At 48.9% G+C, this 21097-nt stretch overlaps 1 protein-coding gene across 1 annotated transcript; it reads right to left on the reverse strand.

Annotated features, from left to right (window-relative positions):
* Nucleotides 1–1792: 1792 nt before the first annotated feature.
* On the reverse strand, nucleotides 1793–12866 carry LOC132479691 (taurochenodeoxycholic 6 alpha-hydroxylase-like). Its single transcript, XM_060083184.1, has 12 exons — nucleotides 12672–12866; nucleotides 9663–9804; nucleotides 9047–9091; nucleotides 8439–8566; nucleotides 7130–7254; nucleotides 6602–6756; nucleotides 6027–6133; nucleotides 5754–5944; nucleotides 5526–5659; nucleotides 4570–4634; nucleotides 4358–4434; nucleotides 1793–1961 (listed from the first exon to the last, which is right to left on the reverse strand). The coding sequence occupies exons 1-12, from the start codon at nucleotides 12864–12866 to the stop codon at nucleotides 1793–1795; spliced, it is 1533 nt and encodes a 510-aa protein (XP_059939167.1).
* Nucleotides 12867–21097: the final 8231 nt, after the last annotated feature.

Consider the following 21097-nt stretch of genomic DNA (forward strand, 5'->3'; position numbering starts at 1 on the left):
GGCAGCGGCTGGGGGCGATGTCCCCCTCAGGAGGCACATGGCGGCATCACAGCACAGCACAGCACAGGGCTGCAGGGGGGTCTCCTCTGGCATCCGGGGCCCTGGCTTAGGAAGGGCAGGGGTGGGACGGGAGGAGGACCTGTGTGCAGAAGCAGCAAGAGAGCAGGGCTGATGCAGAGAGGCTGGTGAACGAGTGCAAGGGGCCTGGCGCTGGTCAGGGTCAGGAGGACCAGTCCCCCCGAGGTCTCCAGGAGTGCCAGGGTTGAAGAAGCCCGTCCTTGCTCAGGGGCCGGGCAGACATGCCGGGGACTGCAAGGGGCTGTCCTGTGGGGGAGGTGCACCGGCTGGTCCTCTGCTTCGGGTCTGACACCCTCTCCCAGCAGCCAAGCCTCGTGCCCAGCTGGTCTTCCCAGACCCTCCTGCACAGCCACCCGCTCGGGCCTCTGTGGAGCCTGCAGGCCCTGCGTGTGAGGAAGGGCTGCCGGGGGCTGGTGACATGGCCAGGCTGAGCTCTTCTCAAATCTCATTTGGGGTGAAGGATTGGCTTCCTGAGGCCCTCGCGCTGAGCCAAGACTGTAAGGCTTCTTTGCTCAGGGCAGGATGGGCTCTGGCTGGGCCCCTCTAAGGACGTAGCGAGGAAGCTACCACACAACAGCAGGGAGGCTCCTTCCCTGACAGGTACCCGGGATGAGCTTCTTCCCTCGGAGCCTTTGCAGATGAGCCCTTTCTCATGACTCAACTGCCGTGGGAGCCTCAGGTGACAGGCAGCTTGTGGGGCGTGAGGGACCCCAGAGTGTGAGGCTGCAGGGGTGCTGGGACACGCTTGTCCTGCTGGGGTTCTGGGCCCACAGACCAGGGGTCATGTCCCCTTCTTGTCCCCTCCGCCTTCCCTCCCCTTCTCTCTCTCTTCCATTACATCCAGCTCCTTTCGAGAGAAGACACACACACTCCATATGACATTGTGAATTTATCCAGGGAGTGGGAAAGAGGGTAAGCCAGGTGAGTGAAAAATGGGCAGACCCATAACACATGGGAGTGATCGGGGGCCCAAGGCGATGGTAGTCACACAGGACTTAGCAGCTACAGTAACGGCTGCCCAGGGTGTCTGTGTCCTAATACCCAGAGCCAGAGAACAAGCCTGTTTTATCTGAGTGGGCCTGTGTAATCACAAAGGTCTCATGAAAGAGAAGGCGATGTGAAGCCTGAAGCAGGGGAACATTTGAAGAAGCTGATGGGTTTGAATATGGAGGAAGGCCCAGGAGCCAAGGATTGCAGCTCTAGATGTGGGAAAAGGCAAAGAGAGGGATACTCTCCTAGATCCCTGCGCAGGGGGCCCTGCCAACATCTTGGTTGTGTCCAGGGAAACCCACTTCCGGCTTCTGACTCCAGAGCTGTCAGAGAATAACTCTGTGTTGTTCGAAGTCCCTAAGGCTGTGGTCAATTGTTTTATCAGCAAAAGGAAGTGAATTCAGTGACAAATAGGCAGGCAGAAGGGGTGAAAGACAGGGAGAGAGTAGACAGACTGGAGGAGGGCAGGTGATCAGGGTTTAGGTGGACAGTCAGAGACACAGGTGGGTCAGAGACAGATGGAGAGATAAGCAGATAGGGAGCCTGGAGAAAGGTGCAAGGAGGAGGGCAGAACGTCTGATGGGCAGGAGGCAGGAGATGAGGTAGGCCGGCAGGTGGGCAGATAGAAGCAGGAAGTGGGCACAGAGGCAAGGACAGGAGAGAGTGACAGTGAGCCAGGACGGCAGGCAGGGGCCTCAGAACTCGTCCTTGTCTCCAACAAGCATTACAGGAGCTTCCTGAGCTGCAAGTGGATCCCATTCTTGGGCTTCAGCACAACTTTTGGAATGGGAACAGGGACCCTGGAGGGATCCGGTGCCAGCTCAAAGCGAAGCAAGGTCAAGGCCACGGCCACCTTCATCTCATTCATGGCAAACTGCTTCCCGATGCAGTTCCTGGGTCAGGGAGGGAAAAGGAAGTGAGCAGAGCCTTCTAACCCCTGCCGGGCATGGGGCATTCAGGGCTCTCCTCCACGTGGCCCAGCCCCGATCCCTTCCTTACGGGTCGCACTGAACGTGCCGCCCATGCCTCGGTCCACCCTCTCCCTCTGACCTTTACAAAGCCCACCTCTCTCCAGGACTAGCTCCTAACTCCTACTTCTGCTCTCAGCCGTAGCAAGTCCTGTTGGGGAGGTCGGTGCTCTAAGCCACAGGGTCAAGTCACGTGAATCAGTAAATGTGAATTAGTACTTTGTTCACTCGTCCACAGGCAGTTTCTGGTTTCAGGCCAGGCCAGGGCACTGTAGGGGGCTGTGGGCCACTCTCGGGCCCTCACCACCCATGGCAGACAAGCAGGAGACCCAGTCCCCAGACAGGACAGGACAGAGTTGTGTAAGAAAGTCAGGATGGCAACTGGGAGGCTTCTTGGAGGGGCCACGGGTTAGCGCCCCTCGACCTGCTGGACCACTTGCCTCCCAGTCAATGCTCTGGCCTCCTGTCTCCCCGCAGCCCCTCAGTCAACCCGCCCCTGGAACCTTCCCATTCTACTCCAGCAAGGCCCCTCCTCCCGTCCCGTGGGCTCCTCACTGGCCTCTTCAGTCTCCTTGCCTCCCCTCCCTCTACTGCAGCCACGGCGGCTTGGGGCCTGCTGTGCCCTCCATCACAGGGAGGACACGTCGCGGGGCCTCAGCTGGCATCACAGCGCTCTCTGGGCTGCTCCTCACTCACCTCGCCCCTGTCCAGCCCCTCTTCCTCACTCCACTCCTGTTGAAGTCCCCTCCCCCTGCCTCTGCCGGCCACATGCTCAAGACTCAGTCTAGTGACCGCCTGGCCTCCCGCCTCTGCCGCCTGCACCTCTTTCTCCCACATCCCCACGCAGCTTTAGTGTTAACTCAAGGACACATCACTGTCCCGTGACCAGGACAGTGCCAGAAACATGGAACATTGCACAATCTGCTCAGTGAATGAATGAATGAGTGAAAGAGTGGATGAATGCATGATGTCTGTCTTGTAAGGCAAACGTACTGACCACTACACTATGGAAACATCACATGTCTGTCTTGAATAGCGGTAGTTGTTTCTTGACTGTGAACTCTTGGAGCAAGGAAAGTTCCTTTCGTCTCTGTGATCCCGTCTTATAATATATGGTTTGGCACACAGAGGCTTGCTTAATAAATAGCTTTCTATTTGAACAAAGTTAATTGAATTGAAAAAAAAAAGGACTGGATTAAAATTAAACATTATTTCAGACCTCGGAATTGAGTTGCCAGGTTCCCCCGTCCTCTGGTGGCAGCCGCATGACCTGCAGCCAATGTCTACAAGGAAGAACAGGACCCTGGCACAGACCAAATCCTAGAGCAAATTCTGGGAATGTGTTACGTCAAGCCTGTTTGTGAAGGATGATTCACCAACTGAAAATTTCACAGAATTATACACTCAGAAAAACCTTGGATTACTAAGTAATTCCAAAGTTATGAAAGTTACTATTACAGGGGGGATCTGTAGCCATTGAAGATTTTCACAGCAGTCATTTTGGAGTGTATCATCCAGCTTCACAGCTATTTCATATGTGCTTTATATTTTACACAGCAGGAAGTTCTTAAATGCATGTGTCAAACCCAAAATAGTGAATTTTCTCTCAAAAGCACTTGATTGCCTTCAATTTCAACCTTTTTTGCCAAAGTTAGACTCTGTAGATTCTGGGACTATGGTATATAATTCCCACTACATATATAGAATTTTGGCAACCAGAAATGGTGTCATATTTATATGAATATGCAGTCACAACTCTTAGGTTTGACTACAGAAATAGAAAAGACACACGTGGCTATGTAACTTTCTTCAAATGGCAACTGTAAGTGATCACATACATGGTTTGAAGCCTCAGGAGAAGAAAAGCAGTTGGAAATCTAAATCCATGCAAACACGACTGATGATACAGTCAGAGGTGGATTGTTGAATTAAGTAGAAAAGGCAGTGGGCTGGACTAGGAATGTGTGAAGAGAGAAAACCATCTTTAAAGATGACTGATAATTGTGGAAAGCAAACATCTGAAGTTTACCTTTCATGAAAAATTCTAAAGCTGAAAAGTCATACTCCTAAAGTGAGGAAAACCCTGGAATACTTTGGAGCGGCCACGGCCATGGAAATGTGGCTGGTCGTTGTGGAAGTCAGGAGGTCAAGGTCTCCATGGTGTGCCCTGAAGGTCTTCTTGTACATGGGGACACACGCCTCCTTCTCAAAACATTAACATACAGGGACATAACTGCATATACCACATATGAATGTAGACAGTCACACACATCAGGTAGCACCCAGTGACACCCAGATGCCCCAGGTACAGAAGGCCTCACCTGGATCCTCCTGAGAAGGGCAGGAAAGCATGGCTGTGTTGAGAAGAACCTGGTGCAAACCGGGATGGGTCAAACACCTGCAGAGAGAGCACCGGGGCCAGGACAGGTGGGGTCAAACTCCTTGCACCAACCCACCAGGGGACAAGAATCCCCTAGAGGGAGCAGGGAGGTGCTGGTCTGGAGAGAGCATTCCATTCCCTCCTCTATCATACCTCTGGATTCAGCCACACCTTCGGGTTGTGGTGAAGCCCATAAAAGAAGAGGGAGACTGGGATTCCTGTGGGGCAGGGAGGAGAGAGAGAAGACTGCTGGTAACCATGGCAACAGGGGCAATGTGCACAAAAGGCCTGGGAGCCACCATGAGAGCTACCCTCCATCATTCTGAATGAAATCGTGCTCTTGCAAGACAGGTAGGCTGGAGGTGACAAAGCACAACAGCACAGATTAGGAGTAGGTAACCATGGCCAGGGTTGAGAAGGAAAAGAATTGGAGGCTTACATTTAGGAGCAATTCAAGTGACAACTCTCATTTATCAGGTGCCATCATGAGTCCTCGGGGAATGTGGATTAACTCATTTAATCCTTACAGCAGCCCTCAAGGAAGGCACTCCTATCCCCATGTGCAAATGACTCACCTAAGCTTCAGAGAGATTAAGGGCCATAACCATAATCCCACAGTTAGGAAGTGGCAGAGCTGGGATTCAGACCCACTGGGAGGTGAGCCAATGGGTGGCCTCCAACCACGGCAGGGCTCTCAGACCTGAGCATCAGCTGCTCTCTACCATCCACCTGAGGGCTCCTCAGAGAATGGACCATCTGACCCATGACAATGGATTCTCTGAGCTCCTTCATTTACTTAGACCCCATAAAGAAAGAACCACATCTCGACCTGCTTCTCTCTTAAGCCTTGATGTCTCAAGGAATTAGAATTTTCGGGCTCTATTATAAGACCACCTTCAGGGGCTAGCATTTGTTTACTGATCTTTTGCTGTGTTCAACTTCTATGTCAAGCATTTTACAAAACTTGTCCAAACTACAGAGTAAACATTAATTATTTTAAGGTGGAAACAAGTCAGAGCATCCCAGAACTGGGAAAGCACATGCGTATTTCTGATCTCCCATGTGGTCTTGCAGAGTGCTTAGTTTAGTGGGTGTGGTGAAGCTCATACCTGCAGGTAAGGAGCGTCCATCAGGGAAGGTGATGGGCTTGCTCAGATCTCTGAAAATGAATGGCACTGGTGGATAGAGTCGTAGTGCCTCCTTGATGCACATGGTGATGTAGGGCATCTGTTCCAGGTGGTCCCTGAAAGGAAACCCATTTGAGAGCGGCAGACCCAGACAATCAGGGGTTCTCCATTAGCTGAGAGGCAAGGTTCTCCCACCGGTTGGGCACTCACCAGGTGATGGAGGCGCCATCCCCCAGGAGGCTCTGGATCTCTTCCCGGCACCTCTGCTGAAGCTCAGGGTGGGAGGCCAGAGCATAGAGGGTCCAGGAGATGCCAGTGGCTGTGGTGTCGTGACCCTCGAACATGAACGTATCCACTTCGGCACGGAGCTCCCTGTCAGACAAGCTGCTCCCATTCTCCATCTGCGGAGGCAGGGAGAGTGCAGGGTTTGCCCTACCTCTGTGCTTCTGGGCAAAGCCTCAGGCCTCTCCTGCCCACACTCACTCTGGCAAAGAGGAGGATGTCCAGGAAATCCAAGTGCCTCTTGCTCCTCACCTTCTCCAGCTCTCCCTCCTTCTGCAGGTGAGCTTTCCTCCGCTTGATCACTTCATCTGTCCCAGAACAGTGGTTCCCAGGCAGAGCTTAGGGCTCTGGGGAACCAGATGCAGCACCCACCATAGCCCCATCTTCCCCTCAGGCCCAATCTGGGTACCAGGTGGATGAGGACGAGGGTGGGAATGGGTGCACATGTCAGGGCAGAGAGCTCCAGCATCGTCTGATCCAGGTCGGGAATCCCCTCAATAGCACAGCCCATGGATGTTCTGCCTCAATGCTGCTGGGAGGGGCTCTCATTCCACCATCGGCAACGTGGTGACACATGTGTCTCCCTGCACCTCACCTGACACCCTGACATCTCGGTTCCCAACCCCTGCACCAGGGAAGTACCCAGTGTGGGTGTGTGCCAGCCCCTGAAGAGGAAGCAGGAGTCTGGGCTCTGCCTGAGGGGTCAAGGCCAGGCCCTTTTACATGTGCATGATGGGGGTGCGTGGGCGGGAGCCGCCCAGAAGGATTAGAAGAACCTGTGTGTTGATGGGTGAGCTGACAGGCGCGTTGACTCCAGCGGCCTTCAGGGGTCAGCCTGTAGATGATGTCGTTCTGGTAGAAGATATTCCTCACCCGGGAAAAACTCAGATTGCTGAGGTCCTTGATGGCCTGGATGTAGGATTGGATTTTCCTGAAGGGAGAGGATGCAGAGGAGACTGGAGTGGAGGGAGCCTCTGACCTGGAGACGGAGTGGGGCTCCGGGTGGGGACTCCTCAGTCAGTGGGGACAGGCAGCACTGAGGCTTTGTTATTTCTGCCTTACAGCCCTGGAGACACTTAGTCCTTTACAAGTGGCCTGAGTGGCCAGGTTTCTCCCTGTTCAGGAATCAGGGGCCTATGACCGAGTCAAGGTTGGTCTGGGTGGAATTTGACTGTGGTCCATGACTCTGTGCAGAATGTTGCTTTCTGTGCTGAGAAGCATCCACGCTGCCCTAACTGCCTCTCAGGTAAGTCCTCCCCAGCTTGTGAGAATAAGGACCCTGCCACTGAAAGGTTGTCACTGACCTGTCTGTCTGGATGCTGCCCTGGTGGCTGAAGGCGCACTTCATGATGGTGTCCAGGGTCATCAAGGAGACGGGTCCAAGGACCTCCAGATGTGAGTCCAGGCTGACGAGCTCCTCCCATTTGTCCTGTGGTGGGAGGGGGACATTGACCCTGCTCTGCTCTCCCAGAAGGCCTGTGCTGACAAGGCCAGGCTCTCTGTCTGTCTCTCTAAATCTTCGGATGAGATTTCCTCACTTTCTAAGCAGATGTGTTTTAGCAATTCAAGGCTGTATCACACACGTGTAATGTGACGCCTATTTTCTCAGAATCTTTTATTATATAATCAATCATGTTCTCTCATAATATTCTGTATTAGTTCCAAATTTTAGGAACAAGTTTTGATCATAACAACCTTATGGGAGGCCAGAAAGCATAGTTTCTCAGGGAACAAATGTGGAATCTTTTGTGTCCTGAGATTGGAACAAGACAGGTGATGTCCAACACTACTATGCAAATATTTCAAGGCAAGGAAAAGCTTATGGGGCTCTATTGGCTCCTAGGAAGGGACATGAGGTACTTCAATTCCTTTTATTCATTCAATGTTAGCTGAGACCAGGTGGTGCCCAGTCCGGATGAGAGGTGATGCTTGTGAAGACCCAGCTCTCTGAGTGTAGACCTGGCCTCATTTCCTCCCATGAGTGGCTCAATTCCATGCAGAGGCCCTGGACTCCATGCCAGAGCCTATCTGAGTGACATCCTGGTATGCCCACTCTACCACTGAAGCTGCCATTGTCCAGGGCAGCCAGGGGCAGTTTGCACTGCTGTACAGGGGAATGACCCTTGCTCTTTCCTTTGTGTTGAAGATGTGGAGATGAGAGGAGAGTGGACCCTGAATACACCATGGCCCTGCTTTCCCTTTCCTCAGATCCAAGCTGGTGCTGGGATACCCCTCTGTCCCATCCCGTTTTGGTGAGCACTGCTCAGAGTACATTCTGAATGCATCATTCTGGGGGCTGTGTCTGACGGATGCCTGAGGTACACAAGTGTCTGAGAGTGGACCTTTTTTTTTTTTTGCGGTATGCGGGCCCCTCACTGTTGTGGCCTCTCCCGTTGTGGAGCACAGGCTCCGGACGCACAGGCTCAGCAGCCATGGCTCACGGGCCCAGCCACTCCGTGGCATGTGAGATCTTCCCGGACTGGGGCACGAACCTGTGTCCCCTGCAATGGCAGGCGGACTCTCAACCACTGCGCCACCAGGGAAGCCCCTGAGAGTGGACTCTGTCAGCTGTGCTGGATATGAGTGGGTCCAGGTGACGAGGGATGGACTCACCAGCATCACTCGGACAGAGTCGACCATGAGACCCACGTAGGGCTTCAGGATGTCATAGTGGAAGGCTGGGGTCAGCATCCGCCGGTGCTGGAACCACGTCTGCCCCTCCAACACAAGCAAACCATTCCCTAGGCCACAGATGGGTGTGTGTGTGGGTCGGGGAGCCTGGATCAGAGGGACGACTGTGCACAACTTGGGAGGAACCAAGGGTGTCAGGAAAAGACACGTCATGGGCAAAGGTAGGGAAGGCCAGTACAGTTCAGGAATGTGAATTTCCAAAATGGCTGGTCCATAGGATGTGATTATGACAGCTGTGAGACAGAGGTTGAAAAAGAGTAGGGGGGCAGGTGAGAGAAGGTATTAATTAATAGTCGGGCTGAGAATATCGCAGAGGACTGAGGAGTGATGAAGACGAGGCTGAGTTTCAGGAGAGCTCTCAGCACCATTACAAAGGGTGAGAGTTTCACTGGAAGGAGAGAAATGAGGCTTGACTGAGAGATGAGGTGGTGACAGGGTGCCTGGCACCCGTTGTTCTCCATTAACCAAAGTGGTAGCTCTTGGTAAACCTAACTTGTGGGTGGACTGCAGTTGTATTTAAATGTACTTACCAATCCAGGGAATCAGCAATCTGTAGGAATCATGAGACTTTGGGTCTGAAAGATAAGGAAGGAAAGTGGAGGGCACCAAACAAGACAGGCAGCCCCCAGAGCAGCTGTGGTACCTTCCATTCCTGATGCTTGTCAGCTGGCAGTCTGCCTCAAGCCACCTCCCTCTTGCTTCCCATCCCTACTCTCTCTGTCCTGATGGTCACTGTGGGCCCAGGAAGGCAGACTCAGTGTCCCAGCAGCAGAAAGAAGCCTGTGGTTTTCCTACAGTTTGTGGTGGTTTGGCCATTTCATGACCCAGGACAGGCAACAGTGAGAGGTGCCAAACCTAAATCAGTGTGGACAGGGAATTGTCCTCCAGACCTGGGATCATCTCAATTGGGTTAAAACAAGAAAGAAAGTAAGACAGAAAAGAGAAGTCAGCCCCACCCAGGTGTTTAAGCATTTACTATAAATGAATAATGTTGGCCTTAGTCTGGTTTGTGGGCTGCAAGGATGGCTGGTAGAGAGTCAGGTATTGATGGCTGAAGTGCCAGTTTCTTCTGGAATTTCACAGATCCATGGGCATGTACTCAGGAGGGAAGATTTTCTCCTGCTGGAATGTGGGTTTCCCTCTCACCTGATCTCCCCAGGACCACCTTCATGTAGTCAGGGTCATAGATCAACACTTGGGCTTTCGTCCCCCACAGCCAGCGAACACAGGCACTTGGGTATTTCTCTACCCTCTTCAGTAGGGGTCGCAGCTCGGTCTCCTCTTGGAACTGTCCCCAAGGGAAAGATAAATCAATAAAACCCTTCTCTGAGTTCCAGTGCTGGAGTGGGGGTGAAGGGCAGGATGGGTACAGAGAGATCGTTCTTGATCGATCCGCAGGACTAGGAGTTTGGAACTATTTCTTCTCACCTGGGCTCTGCCCCAGACCTTGCTGGCTGTCCACCTTCATCCTAAGACCACATTCTGTCCCCTTGTCGGGTAGAGCCCTGGGCCACCGGTACGAACTGCCTACAGAAACTTACAGCAGGGATTCACTCCCAGGTGTAGAAAACTTTGGGAAGTGATTCGTACAACATTTACATGAGCAATTTCTGATTATTCGTATCACTTGGTAAGCAGTTTTGTTGTATAATTTTGTTTATTTAGAGAATAAGATAGATTATATGTTTAAAATTAAATGTATACATTAATTTCATTTTGTCTTACTTGTTTTATATTTTCAATAGTATCTCAGCATACATATAAATGTTAATTTGAAAAAGTGTTTGGGATGTACATGGCTAGTGAAAAAAATTAAATACTAAATTGTGGTTTGAATCATATTATATTACATATTGAGAGAGTACACAGATTCTGGATGTATCATGAAAATGGTATTGAATTAAGGTTTTGACGTGTGGATTATTTTATCCCATTTTCATTTACCTGTGTCCAGAAACTTGTGTGCACTTTCCACCGCCTAGAGGAATCTCTTGAAACTCCTCAGTGTGGACCACAAAGGCCCTTGCTTTCTGGCTTTACCCTCTCTATTCTTGCCTCCTGCCAGGCTGGCGAGTCCACAGGACCCATTGCTCTGCCTCCAAAGATGCTGCCGCCAGTGCTCCTTGCACTGGCCCCACCTGCTCACATTTCTAGGCCTCTGCCCAGGTTCTTTCCTCTACCTGCTGTGCCCCTCCTCTTTGCCACAGAGCAACTGCCTCTCCTTAACCTTGGAGATTCAGCTTCGTTTTATCACCTCTGGATTTCTCGTCAACATTTCGTCCTAGGCATGTTCCATGCAGTCACCTCGTCTTTAATTCAATGGCTTCTGTGTAACTCAAAGCAATCCTCTGCCACTTTGGTATCTAATCTCTGCCTGCATCCTTCTACCATCAGGACTCACCAGCTCTGAGGCAACTTGCCTACTGGAGGATGGGTTCCTTCACTGAGCACGTATTTACTGAGCATTTACTATGTGCCAGGCACTGTTTTAAGGCACTGAAGTAGGATGCGGCTGTAGATGCTTGTCTGTTTGGAGCCTCCAGGAGGAGACAGTGAGATTGAGGACATGACAACCGTAGGGGCTCATGAATGTGTGATGGACGGAAGACCAAGCCTCTGGGGAAGCTTTGGGGCAGGAACCCTAACTCAGACCTGAACGTTAGAAAGCTCTTCGTCATGCACTTGCTCATTCATCGAGTCATCATTTACCCAGATGCTCTCGGGTTACAAAGATGAACCAGAGGCGGGCTCTCCCAGAAGGAGCTCACAGCTATGACCCTGCAGACAAAAGTAGCTGAATCCGGTTAGCACTGCCTTATGAGAAGGACAGCCAAGGGAAAAAGGGTTGTCCCCTGCGCTCCTGGGAGACCCAGAAAGACATCTTGGAGGAGGTGGCTTGGGGCTGGGCCTTGGTAGACAGACATATGAGGGACAATTTCATTCCAGGTAGAGGGCACATGGGAGCAGAGTCCCAGAGGCCAGAATGCCCAGGCAGGCGGGGAGGACGCTGAGTAACCTGGGGTGCAAGAGATTAGGAAGGAGAGGGGAGAGAGGTACTGGGCCAGCCCACGTGGGGCTTGGGCTGTTTCCGGTTCCCGTCTCTGGCTCCACTCTACAATAATCACGCTGCAGAGAAAGGGAGGCCTCAGCTCTCTGCAGCCCCTGATTTTCTCCCAACATTTGTTCAGTCCACAAGCCCCTGATGAGCCCCTCTCCATGTGGCCCCTGACTTGGCTCTGAGCCCCCGCCGCCCAGGCTAGTGCTGCCAGTGCTGGGTGGGTAGGCGCTGCCCCTCCCCAGCCTGCAAGCCGCTCCTTCCCTCCTTCCTGTCCCTCCACACATTGGACTGACATCCCTCTGCGCAGGCTCTGTGCAGGGTGCTGGGGGTGAGGGGGATTTCACACTCGGTTCCAAGAGCTCATAGTCCAGTGAGGGAGGACACCAGGCGGGTGACCTCACCCTGTGGATGGTGCAACTCAAATGTCAGTTCTCCTTACCTGGCACCCTCCTGGGAACCTCGCTCATGTGTGCCAGCAGCTTGTCAGGGTTTAAGCACTGAAATCAGGAGGCTGGAAAATTCCTCAGTCTTAACAAACCGAGCCAGTTTGTCCTTACAGCTGATGTAACCCCCCACCCAGCAGGTGGGTCTCTTTTCCTGTGACCTGACATCTTCCTAAATTCCTGTCTGTCATCTCCACGGACAATGAGCCCACAGGGCAGCATCCATCAGACTGATGTCTGTGCTCCCAGGCAAGCTCAGGGCCAGGCAGAAAGGATGGGATTGAGGGGTGGGGCAGGGAAGCATCTAGAAGCCTGTTCTATGAGAATAGCTGAAGCTGCTCAGCCTGAGACGGGGGAGACTCAGGAAGGAAGAGCCACTGTCCTCAAAGTGCAGGGCTGCTAGGACAGCCTGCAGATTTACCTAAAGAAGGAGTGTCTGACAGACCCGCAGACACCAGCACAGGGTCCTGGGAGGGAGTGAGCTCCCTGGACTGGGATGAAGAGCCAAGATCTGAGAGGTAAGCTGGGTCCTTTTGTGAGGCCACGTGCTTCTCCCACAACAAGGCTTCGTCCCATGGGCTTGCTGACCAGGACCATGGTCTGAGAGCCTCGGCCCTCCCTGCCCTCCCACTCCCCTGCCCCACTCCATCCTACCTCCTGCATGTGCCCATAGAGCCAGTGGGAAGGAGGAGACGGGAACTGCTGGAGGGCTTTGAGCAGCCACTGTCTGTGCCGGTAGAGCTGTGCTGCCTTGAGCAGAAGCAGAACCAGGCTGATCAGGGAGACCACCTGCAGGAGCCCAGAGACACTGCCCAGGGCTCTGGTGGGGCTCAGCACAGAGACACTCATGGTGCAGCGGCTTCTGGATCGCTGACTGTCCCTGAAGGTGGCTGACCTCCCCTGAGCACCCACCTGGTCAGGGAGGCTTGCCCCGCCCACCTGGGGGAGGGTGAAGGTGAGGGCAGAGCTCAGACCTGGACTTCCAGAGTTGTCTTTTTTTTTTTTAAATTTAAACTAATATCTCTTGTTACAAAATGTAAGTAATATAAAGAGATGATAATATTTATAAATAGAAATGGGAGTTTGGGTTGTAGCAGGATCCTGTAAACTATCACATGCTTACATTTTTTTTTTTTTTTTTTTTTTGCGGTATGCGGGCCTCTCACTGTTGTGGCCTCCCCCGTCGCGGAGCACAGGCTCCGGACGCGCAGGCTCCGGACGCGCAGGCTCAGCGGCCATGGCTCACGGGCCCAGCCGCTCCGCGGCATATGGGATCCTCCCAGACCGGGGCACGAACCCGTATCCCCTGCATCGGCAGGCGGACTCTCAACCACTTACGCCACCAGGGAGGCCCTACATTTTAAAAAACTTATACAAATGGAAATAAAACAGAAAAATGAATGTTTTTTAAAACTTCCTTGAATAACCTATCACTGTGATATCTTGTTTAACACTGTGATATTGTACAGAACCAGAGTTTAAGTCTGTAGTATCATCTAACTGTAGACTACCCTGCATGACCACATGAATCTTTTTCATTTGTTCAATGCAACTGAAAATTCCATCTTCCCTGCTTTTTTTTTTTTTACTAACCAGTAAGTTAATGAACACTGAGGGTATGGATGCTTAATATTTTCTTAAGTTTGCAGTGATATGTCTGTGTCAATACCCCTGCCTTCCTTCTTAAGAAATGAGAGAATACAAATTTGATATGTAGTAAAAGATGGCTACTACTGAAATATGATAGTCTTAGTTTTAAAAAAGGTTTAGGATTATGTACTTAATATTTAAATACATTTTATTCAGATCTCTTGTTTTAGTCACCTTTTGAGGCTTAAAGATTCTTAAAGCAAGATTCCTTTCAGAGTCATTGTTTTCACCTTGCTATTTATTAATTATTGACTTAATCTGTGTTTTTCTACATCTATCATTCTTTCTCTCTGTATGATCATGCCTTCATCTCTCAGCAAATATTTATGGAGGCTCTACCTCGTACCAGTCACTTTACTAGAAGCTGGAGATACAGTCACAGATAAACAGATACAGTCACTGTCCTTGTGCAGCTGGGTCCAGGCGATACAGGAGGGAACGTCTGCCCTTCTGGGGTTGGCACCTTACCATTCTGCCACCATCATGTCTGAGTGGCACTGCTGAATCCTATTCCAAGAATCTGATTCTAATCTCATGGCCAAGGCGTCTATCTGCTACAGTCAACTGTGGTTGGTGGTGAATAGGGCTTTCAAAGGCCCACCCTTTGCGAGGGAAGAGATCTCAGAGCAGACATCCAAAATGTTTCCACTACAGTGAATGTCAAATACATGAATGAGTAGATGGGTAGAAGGACTCATTCGTTTATCTGGTAACTCTGTGTTGAGTACTTACTTTGGGTCAACTGCCATCCTAGGAGCTAGAGATTCAGCAGTGAACAACAAAATCCCTGCTATTGTGGAGCTCCTGTTCTAGTGGGGGTGTGGGCAGGGCTGACAATCCTGCCCTGAACTGAGACGTGTCCTGCTTGAATTCATTCTGGGGGCTGCTCTGTGTTCCCAGGTCACGTCCATCATTGGGACTGCCCTGCTCTGTTGATCCAGTGCAGGGACTGACTGGTGGGAGCCTCTTACCTCCCCAGCTATGTTACCTAGTTTTCCTGGATCTCCTCTTGTTGGCCCAGAGGACTTGGGGTCCGTGTTTCTGCACAGGAGCATGCCTCCTTTCTGATTGCTTGGTGCCCAAGCCAGCCAGCTGCCTGCAAATCCTTCTTCATTGGCACTGCCTTTGTTCTACCCAATTATGTATGGCATTCGAATTCCTGACTCTGCCAATTTTAGAGGGGTTGAAAGAAATCTCAGTATTATAAGAGCTAGAAATATTTGGTTGTGATTGCTATATTAGGCCAGTAGAAATTGAGAAGTGATTAAGCACCATGAGTAGTATAATTTATGTAAGAGAAATTATCTACTTATTGAGTCTATATATTCTCTGATGGCCATCAGTGTAATGGGAACATCACTGGAGGTGTTTTAGTGGTTCCATCCATCAACTCTTAACTCAGAAAAGTGACAACTGCATCAAAAAAGGACCACAATTTCTCAAAATCAAAATAATCTGGAAATCGAATACAACCATTTTCATGAACAAACTGGGCTTTGGCTGACTCTCTGTGGCTGATTCCAATAGAAGCCATCTTAGCTCCACTCTGCTGATAATTGCTCGGCCTCCTTCTCTTGAGAAAAGACTGGCTCTCACTGTGTGCCCTCACCCCCTGCATCCCCCCGGGGCTGAGTGCTGGCTCGCTCAGTGGGTAGGCACTGCCCTTCCCCAGCCTGCAAGCTGCTCCTTTCTCTCTGTCTGCTCTCACTCCACACACTGGGCAGAACATCTCTCCAGGTCAGGCTCTGTGCTGGGTACTGGCATACAGGAAGGGGATGATATCTCAGCCCCAGGAAGCTCGCCGTACGGGGTATGAGGGAAGAGAGCCCAGAGATGAAGAGACCCTACTTAATGGCACAGTCAAATGTCAATACCCTTTGCCTAGAGGCCATCCTTGAGGCCTGATTGATCAGTTTGCCTGGGAATATCACAGTTTTAACCACTCAGAGTCCTGCATTCCACCAAATGGAGCCAGTTGGCCCCCCTCTGGCTGACATAAGCCTCTACCCAGCAGGTGGGCCTCTTTTCCTGTCACCTGACACCTTCTTAGATTCCTGTCTATCATCTCCATGGACTGTGAACCCACAGGGCAGCATCCATCAGACTGATGTCTGTGCTCCCAGGCAAGCTCAGGGCCAGACAGAGAGGATGGGATTGAGGGATGGGGCAGGGAAGCATCTAGAAGCCTGTTCTATGAAAATAGGTGAGGCTGCTCAGCCTGGAGAGTAGGGAGACTTAGTAAGAAGAGCCGTTGTCCTCAAAGTGCAGGGCTGCCAGGACAGCCTGCAGATCTACCTAAGGAAGGTGTATCTGACAGACCTGAGGACACCAGGAACACAGGTTCCTGGGAGGGACTGAGCTCAGCGAACTGGGATGAAGAGCCAAGACCTGAGAGGTAAGCTGGGTTTTCCCCAGGAACCATGTGCTTGCTACACAACAAGACTTTGTCCTGTGGACTTGTTGACCATGACCATGCTCTGAGAGCCCTGGCCCTCCCTGCCCTCCCACTCCCCCGGTCCCACCTCTTCCTACCTCCTGGTTGTGCCCGTGGCTAATTAGAAGCCCTTCAAGAACATTTTAATAATCACATTGGATAGATCGGTTTTGCAATATCAATAGCAAAATCATTTCTCCATTCAAATACATAAGAATTTCTAGATTAAGTTTTATCCTTAATCTAAATTATGATATTTTCCTACTAATAAGTTTAATTTGAATTGCAACCAGAAAATGTGCTCAACTGGGACTACATCCCTCACTTCCATCATCCATAGAGGGTCCACCAGTTTCAGTGCTACTTCACTGAAGTACTACAGTTGTAGCAGGAGTAGTTTTATTAATTCCCTTTTATCCTATGTTAGAATGGATATTTATTATGTTGAGGTAGGTTCCCTCTATGCCCACTATCTGGAGAGTTTTTATCATAAATGGTTGTTGAATTTTGTCAAAAGCTTTTCCTGCATCTATTGAGGTGATCATATGGTTTTTATTTTTTAATTTGTTAATATGGTGTATCACATTGATTGATTTGCATATATTGAAGAATCCTTGCATCCCTGGGATAAAGCCCACTTGATCATGTTGTATGATCTTTTTAATGTGTTGTTGGTTTCTGTTTGCTAGTATATTGTTGAGGATTTTTGTGTCTATAATCCAGGAGCATGGTATATTTCTCCATCTGTTTATGTTTATGAAGATATTGGTCTGTAATTTTCTTTTTTTGTGATATGCTTGTCTGGTTTTGGTATCAGGGTGATGGTGGCCTTGTAGAACGAATTTGGGAGTGTTTCTCCTCTGCAGTTTTTTGGAAAAGTTTGAGAAGGATAGTTGTTAACTCTTCTCTAAATATTTGATAGAATTCGCCTGTGAAGCCATCTGGTCCTGGACTTTTGTTTGTTGGAAGATTTTTAATTACAGTTTCAATTTCATTACCTGTGATTGGTCTGTTTATATTTTCTAATTCCTGGTTCAATCTTAGAAAGTTGTACCTTTCCAAGAATTTGTCCATTTCTTCCAGGTTGTCCATTTTATTGGCCTATGGTTGCTTATAGTAGTCTCTTATGATGCTTTGTGTTTCTGCAGTGTCAGTTGTAATCTCTCCATTTTCATTTATAATTTTATTGATTTGAGTCCTCTCCCTTTTTTCTTGATGAGTCTGGTTAAGGGTTTATCCATTTTGTTTATCTTCTCAAAGAACCAACTTTTAGTTTTATTGATCTTTGCTATTGTTTTCTTCGTTTCTATTTCATTTATTTTTGCTCTGATCTTTATGATTTCTTTCCTTCTACTAGGGTTTTCTTTGTTCTTTCTTTTTCTAGTTGCTTTAGGTGTAAGGTTAGATTGTTTATTTGACATTTTTCTTGTTTCTTGAGGTGAGCTTGAATTGCTATAAACTTTCCTCTTAGAACTGCTTTTGCTGCATGCCATATGTTTTAGGTTGTTGTGTTTTCATTGTCATGTTTCTAGGTTTTTTTTTTCTTCTTCTTCTTTGATTTCTTCAGTGATCTCCTGGTTATTTAGCAGTGCACTGTTTAGCCTCCATGTATTTGTGTTTTTTTAGTTTTTTTCCTGTAATTACCTTCTAATCTCATAGCATTATGTTTGGAAAAGATGCTTGCTACAATCTTAATTTTCTTAAATTTTCCGAAGCTTGATTTGTGACCCAAGATGTGATCTATTCTGGAGAATGTTCCATGTGCACTTGAGAAGAAAGTGTATTCTGCTTTCAGCTGGAATGTCCTAAAAATATCAATTAAGTCTATCTGGTCTATTGTGTCATTTAAAGCTTGTGTTTCCTTATTAATTTTCTGTCTGGATGATCTGTCCATTGGTGTAAGTGAGGTGTTAAAGTCCCCCATTATTATTGTGTTACTGTCGATTTCTCCTTTTATGGCTGTTAGCATTTGCCTTATGTATTGAGGTGCTCCTATGTTGGGTGCATAGATATTTACAATTGTTATGTTTTCTTCTTGGATTGATCCCTTGATCATTATGTAGTGTCCTTCCTTATCTCTTGTAACAGACTTTATCTTAAAGTCTATTCTATCTAATATGAGTATTGCTACTCTAGCTTTCTTCAGATTTCCATTTGCATGGAATATCTTTTTCCATCCTCTCACTTTCAGTCTGTATGTGTCCCTAGGTCTGAAGTGGGTTTCTTGTAGACAGCATATATAAGGGTCTTGTTTTTGTATCCATTCAGCCAGTCTGTGTCTTTTGGGTGGAGCATTTAATCCATTTACATTTAAGGTAATTATCAATATGTATGTTTCTATTACCATTTTCTTAATTGATTTGGGTTTGTTTTTGTGGGTCTTTTTCTTGAGTTTCCCACTTAGAGAAGTTCATTTAGCATTTGTTGTAGAGCTGGTTTGGTGGTGCTGAATTCTCGTAGCTTTTGCTTGTCTGTAAACTTTTGATCTCTGCATTGGATCTGAAGGAGAACTTTGCTGGGTAGTGTAATCTTGGTTGTAGATTTTTCCCTTTCATCACTTTAAATATGTCCTGCCACTCCCTTCTGGCCTGTAGAGTTTCTGCTGAGAAATCAACTGATAACCTTATGGGGATTCCCTTGTATGTTAATTTTTGCTTTTCCCTTGCTGCTTTTAATATATTTTTCTGTGAATTTAATTTTTGTTAGTTTGATTAATATGTGTCTTGGAGTGTTTCTCCTAGGGTTTATCCTGTATGGGACTCTCTGCGCTTCCTGGACTTGAGTGGTTATTTTCTTTCCCATGTTGGGGAAGTTTTCAGCTATAATCTCTTCACATATTTTCTCAGACCCTTTCTCTTTCTATTCTGTTTCTGGGACCCCTATAATTCAAATGTTGGTGTGTTTAATGTTGTCCCAGAGAATTCTGATACTGTCCTCAATTCTTTTCATTCTTTTTTCTTTATTTTGCTCTGCAGCAGTTATTTCCACCATTTTATCTTCCAGCTCACTTATCCACTCTTCTGCCTCAGTTATTCTGCTATTGATTCCTTCTAGAGTATTTTTAATTTCAGTTATTGTGTTGTTCATCACTGTTTGTTTGCTCTTCAGTTCTTCTAGGTCCTTGTTAAACATTTCTTGTATTTTCTCCATTCTGTTTCTGAAATTTTGGATCATCTTTAGTATCATTACTCTGAACTCTTTTTCATGTAGGTTGCCTATTTCATCTTCATTTATTTGGTCTTGTAGGTTTTTACCTTGCTCCTTTGTCTGTAACATAATTTTTTGTCATTTCATTGTTTTTTTTTTTTTTTTTGATGGGTGGGGATGTATTCCTGTCTTACTGGTTGTTTGGCTTGAGGTGTCTAGCACTGGAGTTTGCAGGTGGTTGGTTAGAGCCGGGTCTTGGTGTCGAGATGAGGACCTCCAGGAGGCCTCACTCTGATTAATATTCCCTGAGGTCTGAGGTTCTCTGTTAGTCCAGTGGTTTGGACTCAGTGCTCCCACCACAGGAGCTCAGGCCTGACCTCCAGCCTGGGAACCAAGATCCCACATGCCATGCAGTACAGCAAAAAACAAAAAAAGAAAAAAAAAGGAGCTGTACAATAACAAAGAATAAAAAATAAAATAAAATTAGAAAGATAAAAAATACATTAAGAAAAATAAAAATATTATTGAAACAACTGCAACAAGATAAAACAAACCACAACAGAATAAAGAAAAAAAAGTGGGTTGTGGGGGGACAAGCCAAAAGGAGCAGGAAAAAAACAAAGAATAAAATTAGAAAAATAGAAGATTTATTAGAAAAATAAAAATATAAATGAATCAGGTAAAACAGAACCCCAACCTAAAAGAAGAAAAATAAAGAAAGAAGAAGAAGAAAAAAGGCCCTGGCTATCGAGGGTGGAGCTTATGCAGGGGTGGGACTTAGGGGTGGGGTTTAGGGTGAGGCAGGGCCTAGGCATGGTAGGGGTGGTTACTTTTAAGCATGGGGAAGGGCCTAGTCTTAGGGCCTGTGTGGAAGGGGAAAGACAGCAAGTCCACAGTGTGGCCTCCGGAATGTGGAGTTCTGGAGTTTGGAGGTAAGGCCCTCGGTGAGGGTATGTGTGTGAGGTTTAGGCCCAGTGCAGTTGGAGGGGGTCTCAGAGGGGGGTCTCCGAGTGTAGAAGTAGGGCCCTGGGTGGGGGTGTAGGTGCAGACCTTGGGCTCTTTGTGGCAAGAGGGTGGTTCTGAGGGCAGAGGATTATGCTTGGGAGCCCAACAGGCTCCCCAGTGCCCACATGGGCAGGGAAAGCACTGGCCACATTCTCTTCTGTTCCTCTGCCTCCCCTGAGGGTCTCCCCCATTGCTGCTGGACCCCTAACCATGGGTGGGTCCTGCTGGGTGTAGGAACTCCTCCTCTCCCCCAGCCGCCCCTCAGGGGTGCTGGTCCCATAGGTCTGGCCTTTACTTTTGCTCCCCCTGCCCTCCCTCCCACTCCCTCAGGACCCATGCAGCTGGAGGGGGCCTCTGTGGGCAGAGGATCAGGCCTGGCATCTCAGCAGACTCCCAGGAGCCAAGTGGGCAGGGGAAACCCTGGTCACACTCCTTTTTTATCCTGTGCCCTCCCAATGGTGCCCCCCTCTCCCCCTCCAGGCGTGGGACCCCTTCCCCTCCCCCACCCACCCCTAAGGGGTACAGGTCCTGTCCCACCTCCACTTCTCCTCCCCCCTCACTCCCCCCAAAACCTCATGTCCTACCCGGTTGCTCGGGTTCCTCCCATCCCCTTAGGTGTCCGTGGTCCCCTTAGGTGTCCGTGGTCCCCTACCGGTGCCTGGTAGGTGTCCTAGTTGTACAGAGACACGAATTCCACGTCCTCCTTGTCTGCCATTTTGACTCTGCTCAGCAGACGGATTCTTAACCACTGTGCCACCAGGGAAGTCCTGCAACTCTTCTTCTTAACAATACGCTCATTATTAATCACTTGTTACAAGCTATTCCTATTTAATTAGCCATAGCA

This window comes from Mesoplodon densirostris, chromosome 2 (genome assembly GCF_025265405.1).
Source record: "Mesoplodon densirostris isolate mMesDen1 chromosome 2, mMesDen1 primary haplotype, whole genome shotgun sequence".
Lineage (NCBI taxonomy): Eukaryota > Metazoa > Chordata > Mammalia > Artiodactyla > Ziphiidae > Mesoplodon > Mesoplodon densirostris.

What these genes read in the sequence shown, in the direction of transcription:
- LOC132479691 (XM_060083184.1), bottom strand. Translation starts at nt 12,866, where the DNA reads ATGAGTGTCTCTGTGCTGAGCCCCACCAGAGCCCTGGGCAGTGTCTCT. An exon ending in TCTATGGGCACATGCAGGAG is followed by an intron (nt 9,805 to 12,671) that starts GTAGGATGGAGT and finishes CCTTGGGGACAG; the next exon opens with TTCCAAGAGGAGACCGAGCT. An exon ending in ATTGCTGATTCCCTGGATTG is followed by an intron (nt 8,567 to 9,046) that starts GTAAGTACATTT and finishes TCTGTGGCCTAG; the next exon opens with GGAATGGTTTGCTTGTGTTG.